This window comes from Otolemur garnettii, unplaced genomic scaffold, assembly GCF_000181295.1.
Source record: "Otolemur garnettii isolate 467f Iridium unplaced genomic scaffold, OtoGar3 scaffold00005, whole genome shotgun sequence".
NCBI classification, from domain to species: domain Eukaryota; kingdom Metazoa; phylum Chordata; class Mammalia; order Primates; family Galagidae; genus Otolemur; species Otolemur garnettii.
In genome coordinates this window covers 16001199-16011645 of record NW_003852400.1, presented here as the reverse complement: position 1 = coordinate 16011645, position 10447 = coordinate 16001199, and the positions used below count along the sequence as shown (strand labels likewise).

Sequence of the window (10447 nt, the reverse complement as noted above, 5' to 3'; positions counted from 1 at the left end):
GGAAGCATATTTACAGGAGGCACCTTACATTCAAATCTATAAACTCTTTGTATAGCCAAAATAAACATTAGCCTTTTAATACACTCAATTCCAGAAAACATTCAGTGCACATTAAAGTGATCTTGGCCAAAAGTCACTTTATTTGCTACATCTTTCAATCTGTCTGCCCTTCTGTCCTGGGCCTGAGCTGTGCAGCATGTTGCCCAGCGCTCACCCAAACTTGGTCTTGTGGACTGTTTTACTGTAGTATGAACAATGAAATCCCCTCCTGTCCTGAAAAATGCTATTTCCTACAGAGTAATTTGGGATGATTAAACTGCTTTTCAAACATTTTCAAAGACTTTCAGAAGAGAGGTCCATTTACAGAAGACATAAACACACAGAATATTAAAAAAAAAAAATGCTGCTTTCTAACATGACTCTTCAGTTTGGGCATCTAAGACAATTACAAATGGAGATAAAATGGATTTTGTCCATGGACGTTACTGGGGGAGATCAACTTTAGAAGGTATTTCTGAAATCTGGTCTGGAGATTCCATTCCTCTCAAGAAAAAGCAGAGAAGAGGAAGAAATCAGAAGTACACTTCACAGAAGACCATGTGCTTGTCCCCATCAGTTTCCAGCCTCACCAGGGTAGCCTTCTTTTGGAAAGAGAGAGCTGTATTACAACAGCTATCAAACTTTGGTTTTAAAGAAGGAGCCTTCCTACGGATTAAAAAATAGTTCGAAACATCAGATTCCTTCCCCTGCCAGCTGTTTGTGTAACTTTGCAGTTGCTGAGCCTTTGTGGCTTTAGATTTCATTAACCCCTATGAACTGTAAGGCTTCCCAGCTCAGAAAGAAGAACATTCCATCATCTTGCTTCAAAGTCAGTGCAGAATGACTCATTGGGACTCACATCCCAGTGGTGAGGATATTAAATATCCTTAATCAACAGCACAACACTTTTTTTTGTTAAAACAGGTAATTCATTTCATAGATAAGAGGGGTTAAAAAGTTTTGTTAAGGAACAAAACTTCAGGCCACACAGGTAGAGTACTGGCAAGTTGGAAGCTACTTCTTCGCTGGCATCCGTGGTCTCGTGGGTCTTTGGTGCACTTGCTTAATCTGAGCAGGACACACAACTGAGGGGCTCGATGGCTTCCAGGGTGAGACTAGCAGATGTGCTCTGGTACCAAAAGAGAACAGCTGCTGAGGCAGGCACTCTCTGCCCCAAGAAAGGACGTGGGCAAGCTGGATGATTCCCACGGAGCAGCAGAGGAGCAGCAGAGTGTCTCGGGGTGGCACGGCAGCTGCACCGCTGGGCTCCTGCTTCAAGCGAGCTGTGGGAGCCAGAACTTCGGCTGGGCATTCTGCGCTCTCACTCAAATGACTCAGTAAAACTGCCTCCAGACTGTGCACAGTTTAAAGGGATATCACATGTTTTAGACAAATACCATTATGAAGAGACATTTACAGCACTGACCATTATATTTACAACATCATCTGCTTAGAATCTTTGAAGACGGCTGGATGGATGACAATGATGTGATTGTGACTATTTTTAGGCATTTGGCAAAATACACTTGTGTGTAACAGCTGCTTTTTTTTTTCTTTTAGTTTTAAAAATGTTTACATATATACAGTTGTCCTTGTAGGCTGATATAAATATGAAAAGTAAAAAACAAAACAAAAATAAAAATACATGTTTAAAGTTAGCATATGGAATATTGGCCTCTCAAAGCTTTAAAGTCCTGCAGAAGAATCCTATATGCCTTAGCCCTGCATGCTGGTTTCTATTGTAGGATGTTGTTTCCTGAAATACGGAAAACAATAAACAGAAGCTTCATGCATACAGCATTACTGTTTACAATAAGGATGTGCTTCAGAATGTCAAGTTCTGAATCCACTATTGTCCCTTAGGAAACTTGCTACATTTGGGTCTTGTGAGTTAATTTTATTGATATTTCTACATATTATCTGTCATGCGGATTATCCTCTAACATACCAGTACCTTTATGGTTCCATGTTAGACTGTAACATTTCAGTAGTTCTTTTTCTGGTTCAGTTAAATCTTAAGCCAATGACAAAAAGAAAATGGTATCCAGATGTGAGAGTGAGATTCCTCTCCCCTGTGACATCTCAGAGGATCTTTGTATTGTCTTGAAGAGCAGATAGATTTGCAGTGACTCCGTGAGGCTGGGTTTCTATAAAAGTTGAAGTAAACAGTTTTGATGTGTCACATGTAAACAGTCGATCTTAAATGGATGTCTCCCATAGCTGCACAACAGAAAAAAGCAAAATTGCACAATATAAAATCAGGAAGCAGATGTATTCTGAGCTATGAAGATGAAAAGGATTTGGTGATTCCATCTACAAATGTGACTGTGGAAGCACGTTCTTCCAAAATCTAATAAATGGATAAAATAAACACTAACCTGAGCTCGCTCTCTTCTAAACTCATTTCTCAACCTTTTTAACAACTGCCACCATTTGACACATAAAAAAATCACATTCTTGTATTTAATGTTACTTGAAATTTTTAATAAAGTAAATATTGTATCTCAAAGGAAATAAAAGTATTTAAAATATATATATTTTTAAGCTACATATTCTTTTCCCCAGGATTCTGATATAGGCAGTGAGAGCAGTGGTTCTCAATCCCAGCTATATATTACACTAATCTAAAGAGGTCTGTAAAAATCTCACTGGCCAGGTAACACACCAGCCCAATTAAATCAAAATTTCTCGGGATGGGACTGAGGCATCAAGATATTTTAAAAGCTCTTCAAATGATCCCCTTGTGAGGCCAAGGCAGTGACCACTGACATCAAAGAAGTGTAATTCCTTCAATACTACCATCACCCACTTAAAAAATCACTGCCCTGGGTCTGTGACCAGGTCATATATGCCAATTCCATCACTACCTCCTAGGAAATAGTTCTCTTTCAAGACGTGAAGTATCAGAGTTGAAGGATGCACTTGGGGCAGGATGCCCCTTCCATAATTCCCTCTTCCCTGCCCTATCCTTGCTTCTGTCAACCAGTTCTTCACACTGGCCCTATTCAGATCCAATGTCTATGATAGTCAATAATGATGCTAATGGACAAACACAAGTTTGGCATCCTAAGACATGAACACAACTCCATTCACCAGAGTAGGAAAGCCGGTTTTACAAAAAGAAGTCAAGCTGATGAAACACGCCTCCAGGTAATATGACTTCCGATGTGATCAAGCTAAACATGAACACAGAAAGCCTACGCCAGAGTGACGGAGTCTGATCCAATTTCCATCCAAATCCCATTTTTACTGGATATGTGGGGCCTGTCACTGTATACATAATGAGTTTCTAGGGGAAACAAAAAGGAGAAAAAGCCAAGTGTTTTTCAACCTAGGTAGATGTTTCTACCTAGGTTCCTTTAATAATCTCTCAAATCCTCATGGAAGTCTTGTTCCAAATCCCCATGTTGGCTTATCTAACAGGACTGTGCTGAAGCCACCTGTGTTATCTGGGTGTACATTATATGTCCTTTTTAAAAAAAAAAAAAAAAGATGCCCATCCCCTTGTCCTTGGGAAACCAAAGAGATCTCTCAACCTGAAGATCTTTGTGAGTGGATGACACCTCTTAGTGGAAAGGGGCTAAACAGGCAGCTTACAGGTGTCTGAAACAAAGATGCTCAGAAAATGGTCTGGAGCAGTAAAAAATATTTAGACTTTGGCCTCAGAGAGCCTGATTTTCCTCAGTGTAGTATGAAGATTAAATAGGTGACAGCGTGCAGAAAGAAGAGAGGAACAAATGAATGACATTGGGAAAACCTGAAAGTCATGATCACCTAGCTGATAAAAAAGGAGGAAAGAATTGCCATGTCATCATTTTTAGCACTAGGCATGGCTTTGCCCCTGTCTGTAACAAGGGGGCTGCTGCTACAAAGATCTGCTGTTCTATTCTCCACAGCCCACAAAAAGCAGCCCAGACGGGGCCACCTATGCTACAGGATTCTGCCGCATGCTTATGTGGCTGTTTCACCATAATTAAATCAAACCTTTCACATTAACTGTCCCAGCAGCCAGAGTACTCAAGGTGACCCGCTCAGCCCAGGGAAGGGGACACAGTCCAACCGTTTCTTCTGGGGAGCTGTCGATTTCATGGGTTCTCCCATAGTAACATCGCCAACAACTCATATCCTGGCATGACACAGCTGAAAGAAATGTCCCAACTTGATGAAGCAAAACAGTGAGGTAGCCAATTTAGCAAGGGGAAAAATGGGTGTAATTCTCTGGGGAAGGGGAGAATGACATCAGCCTTAGATTTCATTATCACATTCACATCAAGCACAACTGGATATCTATCAGAAAGTCTTTCTTTAGGCCAGAAACTTGAGAGCTGGGTATCTGAGTTATCTTCTTCTATTCTATCTCTTAACCATTTCTCATATTAACATATAAAGGTTGGCTTGGCACCTGTAGCTCAGCAACTAGGGCGCCAGCCACATACACCTGAGCTGGAGGGTTCAAATCCAGCCCGAGCCACATACACATGAGCTGGAGGGTTCAAATCCAGCCCAGGCCTGCCAAACAATAATGCCAACTATAACAAAAAAAATAGCCAGGCATTGTGACAGGCCCTGTAGTCCCAGCTATCTGGGAGGCTGAGACAAGAGAATCACTTGAGCCCAAGAGTTTGAGATTGCTGGGCAGTGCCTGTGGCTCATTGAGTAAGGCGCTGCCCCATATACCAAGGGTGGCAGCTTTAAACCCAACCCAAGCCAAACTGAGACAAATAATAGCTGGACGTTGCATTGTGGTGGGTGCCTGTAGTCCCAGCTACTCGGGAGGCTGAGGCAAAAGAACTGCCTAAGCCCAAGAGCTGGAGGTTGCTGTCAGCTGTGACGCCACAGCACTCTACTGAGGGCAACAAAGTAAGACTGTCTCTAAAACAAACAAACAAAAAAAGAGTTTGAGGTTGCTGTGAGGTATGATGCTATAGCACTCTACTGAGGGCAACATAGTGAGATTCTGTCTCAAATATGTATATATAAAGGTTATATTCCAAAACACTGCTGATTGCTTTTTTTTTTTTTTTGCAGTTTTTGGCCAGGGTCAGGTTTGAACCCACCACCTCCAGTATATGGGGCTAGCGCCTTACTCCTTTGAGCCACAGGCACCTCCCTGATTGTTTTTAAAGACTTTTTGGTTATAGTAATCTGATTAGCTTTTAATGATTTGGATTTCTTAAATCTCAGCTGACCTAGTTAAAATCTGAATGATTCATTTTTACCTTAAACCCCATAATTTAAGTTTAGGATCAAAGAAGCTCTGAAACTTTTTTTTTAGCAGTTTTTGGCAGGGGCTGGGTTTGAACCCACCATCTCCGGCATATGGGGTCAGCACCCTACTCCTTTGAGCCATAGGTACCACCCTCTCTGAAACATTTTTCAACACCAGGATCCACCAACAGCTAAATCTGCCCAGGCTTTTAAACTTTATTTTTTTTGCAACATTATTTCTGAGAAGATCAACATTACTGTGTAACTGACCGTGATAGAACCAGGACATCAATGAAGGTAATTATTCTTGGTTGTATCTTTCACTAAGGCTGGACTGCCTCTCTAAATTCTACAATGTCTCAAATTTCACATAATGGATACATTCAAAAAATGTTGTGAGACAGAGTGGGAGTGAGATTAAGATGGGAAAGGTGACAATATTTAAATAAAACTTTTAGTGAATCATATTTGTATAAAAATAATTAACACATCCATATTTGTTTTTAAATGTAAAAGGCTATTAAATTGTGCCATATCTTTTGCTACATTCTTTTAATATTACAGATTTTTCAAGTCTCTTTGCCTTGTATCCAAATTCTACCCCCATCTCTACGACATTGATCTGATTTTCTGGCAAAGGTTCCTATTCCTAAAATCCTACTGGTATTAATAGCCAGTAGAAGGCCTAAGTGAACACACTGGGTGGAGAAAAGAGGCCAATTTACTTAATGGCCAGCATTTTTAGATATATTTTTTTAAAAAACTGATTAGCGGGGGAGCAAGATCTTGATGTCTAGATTGAAACCTTCAGCAATTAACCTTGGGCAAGAACACCAAATTGAACAACTATCCACACACACCAGCACTTTCAGAAGAACCAAAAATCAGATGAATGATCATGCTACCTGGTGCTAACATTATATCAAGAAAAGAGAGCAAAAAAGACAGTCCAGCACTGTTTATGCCCCCACTCCTCTGCAGGGCCATGCTGTCAGCCAGCCCACCCAGTGGCAAGATGGAGACTGGAGTATCTGTGTGCCCCAGCAGGGGATGTGTGGGGTAGTGACAGTACGTGTAGTGAGGATAAGATGGAGTCAGTTAGGCTAAGGCTGACATGACACAGTGGGTCTGGTCCTTTTAGGTCCTAAGTGATCTTTACCTCCTGTCTCCCATTTTTATTGTTTTGTAAATTTAGCTCCCACCTTAAAGATGTCCCTCTGGAGTAGTTTAGGAGGATTGATTTAAGACATTAACTTTTAAATTGGAAATGTAAGAGAGTTAATGTGATCTTTGCTTTGAACTTTCATGTATAAAACTGTGATTTTGGAAATGGAAGAACAGAACAGTCTTGGAGGGGCTAGCTTCACTGTTCTCCAGAATCACCAACCTTCTGACAAAGTTTGTTGGACCTATCCTGTCTCTGTGTACTGGCTGACAGTGACAGGCAGCCAGACCCTCTTTGTCTAGTAACAGCAGGAAGAAGTGAAGTGACTGTGAAACTTCGCATTGAACCTTTGGGCTGCCCTGGCACAAGGAAACTCAGCACAGGATAGAATTCTGCCACTGCCCACAGAGGTAACATTTAGACCAGCTGAGCGAGAGAAAAATCCACCGCCTTGAAACCCAAGTTCTGACCAGTCTCACCATCAGCTGACGAAAAGCAGCCTAGGGCCTGGACTAATTCCTAACACAGTCAGGCCACAAAGGCTGTAACCCCTGGGGAATTCCTAAGGTGACTGCTGAGCCAGTGCCTGTTTCACCCTTCTCCAACTTCAGGTAGTGTGAGTCAGGAAATCTTCTTCCATTAGAGGAAAGGAAAGGGAAAAGTTGGGGGGGGAGGGCTTTGTTTTTGCAAACTGTGTACCAACTCAGACCCAGTAAAATAAAGTACCAGGCAGACTCCTGAGGCCTCTGAGTACATGCCTGTGGAATTTCTAGACTCACCCTGGGCCTGACCGAAACAGATTACCTTGAAGGGAAGGATCCAGTCCTGGCAAGATTCTCCACCTGCTGACGAAAAAGCCCTGGGGCTTGGAATAAACATCACAGGTAGCCGAGCAACAGTTACCAGGGGCTTTAGCTGAAACTAGGCTGGCTTCAGGTATGACCTGGTGCAGTCCTAGCTGTGGTGCCCAGGAGGAAGTGCCTGGGCAGGGACATGAAAAAAGGAGGATGGGAGAAAAACCTGTGGTCCTGTAAAAGGAAGTCTGAAGAGGCCACAGAAATGTTACAGGAGCATTGAGATCAGCACTCTGGAAACACTGAGATCAGCACTCTGCAGTTCTTGCCAAAGAAAGGGAAAAGAATATGGGTATAAAGCAACCTAGGTAATCAATGACCAAGAGAAAAGCACAAAGCTGCCTAGAGGTGCAGAGAAACCAAGGAGAGAGTTACAATTTCAAATGGGGTATTTACCTCTGTACTGCCTTTGTATCTTCATGTGTGCCTCTCTCTCTCATCTCACTCTTGAGTGGAACCCACTTCCAACTCTCTTTTGATGTACTCTAAGCTTTCTTTTTGATCTTAAATAAAATTTCTCTTTGTTATACTAAAGCCTAGGCATAGTTACTTTGGTTTTCTATTCCTGCCACCTGTACTGCTCCAGTTTCACTTTCAATTTCTACCCATTTTTGCTTTTCAATTTGTGCTACACCTCAGTTGAACTTTCCAGTCCTGCTGAGTAATCGAACCAGTAAACTGGGTTCAGGGAACCAGGATCCTCGACCCCCAATAGTACTCACATCACTCCTCCCCCAATTCTAGCAGTGAAGCATGAAGAGTAAGGGAAGAGAGTAAGAGTCTTTAAGACAGGAAATTCTCCCACATCTTACCAAGTCCACTGAGGCAGCACCACCACCAAGACTCATTGCTGTGCATGGGGCATGCCCAGTGCTGATACTGCTGCAGTGACCAGAGATTTATATTCCAACACTCAAGTTGCTTTGAATACCTGGAAAGCCCTCTGAAGAAGGATGGATTTATAGAAGCCCAGGCTGGGCACAGTGGCTCACACCTATAATCCTAGCATTCTGGGAGGCCAAGGCAGGCAGATTGCTTGAGCTTAGGTAAGACCAACCTGAGCAAGATCAAGACCCCGTCTCTACTAAAAATAGAAAAACTAGTCGGGTGTATTTGCAGGCACCTATAGTCCCAGCTACTGGGGAGGCTGAGGCAAGAGGATCACTTAAACCAAAGAGTTTGACATTGCTGTGAGCTATGACACCAGAGCACTCTCTACCCAGGGTGACAGAGTGAGACTCTATCTCAAATAAATAAATAAATAATAAACTCTAATGCCCAGACATCAGCAAAGATACATATGTATCAAGAAGAGCTAGAAAAAGTATGACCTCATCAAAAAATAAAATACTAAGTAATGTACCAGTGACCAATCTTGGAGATATGTGACCTTTTAGATAAAGAATTCAAAATAGCTGTCCTGAGGAAGCTCAAATGAAATTCAAGACAACACAGAGAAAGGGCTCAGAAGCCTCTGAGAGAAATTTAATAATGAGATTAAAATAATACAAAAAATTCTAGAGCTTAAGAATTCAATTAACCAACTGAGAAATGCATCAGAGCCTCTCAACAGCAGAATTGACCAAGCAGAATAAAGAATTAGTGAGCCTGAAGGCAGGTTATTTGAAAATACAAAGCCAGGGCTCGGCGCCTATAGCTCAACCGGCTAAGGCGCCAGCCACGTACACCTAAGGTGGCGGGTTCGAATCCCCAGCCGGGACCCGCCAAACAACAATGACGGCTGCAACCAAAAGATAGCCGGGCGTTGTGGCGGGCGCCTGTGGTCCCAGCTACTTGGGAGGCGGAGGCAGGAGACTCGCTGGAGCCCAGGAGTTGGAGGTTGCTGTGAGCTGTAATGCCACGGCACTCTACCCAGGGGGACAGCTTGAGGCTCTGTCTCAAAAAAAAAAAAAAAAAAGAAAGAAAATACAAAGCCAGAAGAGAAAAAAGAATAAAAAAGAGTGAAGCTCACCTACAGGATCTAGAAAATAGCCTCAGAAGGACAAATTTAAAAGTTATTGATCTTAAAGAGGTAGAGAGAGAGATTGGCATAGAAAGTTCATTCAAAGAAATAATAGAGAACTTGCCAAATCTAGGTAGGAGATCAATACTCAAATACAAGAAAGTCATAGAACACCAAGCAGATTTAACCCAAATAAGATTAGGCATTTAATAATGAAGCTCCCAAAGGTCATTGATGAAGAAAAGGACCTAACTGAGGTAGGGAAAAAGAAAAAAAACATATAAAGAAGCTCTAATGTGCCTGGCAGCAGACTGCTCAGTGGAAACCTTACAGGTCTGTAGTAAACTGAGCACCATGCTTTTAGGAACGGTCACTGGTTCTTGAAGGAGGCTCTGGGAACGGGACAATCTCCTAGCTGGCAAGGAGATGTTTTGCAGGCTGGAGATGAGTCTCAAGCGACAGTGCTTTAATGAGATAAGATTGGTTGCTGTTAGTAAGCAGGTATCAGACCTGAACATTTGTAATGCATCAGGGTGGAAGTCAAGCCCATGGAGAGAGCACGTAGTGATCCTTAAACATGTAGTCCTTGTACGTGGGCCCCCCGCCCCACACCTGTGGCATAGCATCCAATAAAAGACCACAATGGAGGCTACTCAGGGCTCTCCTGCATCTCTGGGGAGTCTACCTCTTGCAAGCTTATACTTTCAATCCACATACTGGCTGGTTTGTTCTGGCAGTGCCAGCGTGGCCACAGCGGGCACCAACACAGGTCAAGAGAAATTGGCATGATGTATTCAAAGTGTTGAAGGAAAAAAAATCCTTAATTTTAGAATATATCCTGCAAAAATATCCTTCAGCCAGGAAGGAGAAATGAAGATTTTCACAAACAAAAGCCGAAAGATTTCATCAACACCAGACCTGTCCTACAAGAAATGCTAAAAGGAATCCTGAAAAATGGAAGAAGAGGATGTTAATGAACAGTAAGAAATCATCAGAAGGTAGACAGCTCACTGGGGACAGTTAAGGACACAGACGCAGACTGTTCTATTGCTATAACTGTGGTGTAGAAACCACTTACATCTTGAGTAGAAAGCCTGAAAGACAAACCTATCAAAAATAACAACTTTTTCAAAGATAAGTAGTATTAAAAGATATGGGTGGAAACAAGAAAAAGTTAAAAAGAAGGGGGAGGGAGAATATAGTAAAGGCATAGGATTT

General features: G+C 42.2%; 1 protein-coding gene across 3 annotated transcripts in view; it reads right to left on the bottom strand.

Moving 5' to 3' along the window:
* Positions 1 to 1599: 1599 nt before the first annotated feature.
* The window catches only part of ADAM22 (ADAM metallopeptidase domain 22), a 255911-nt gene continuing 247063 nt past the window's right edge, over positions 1600 to 10447 (bottom strand). The window contains exon 31 of one of the 3 annotated variants that reach the window (XM_003782646.3): positions 1600 to 2259. In XM_003782646.3, coding sequence (XP_003782694.1) covers positions 2239 to 2259 — 21 coding nt within the window. In that variant the 3' untranslated portion in view covers positions 1600 to 2238. The remainder of the gene's footprint in view (positions 2260 to 10447) is intronic. The other 2 variants (XM_003782645.3, XM_003782647.3) reach the window with 2 other exon arrangements.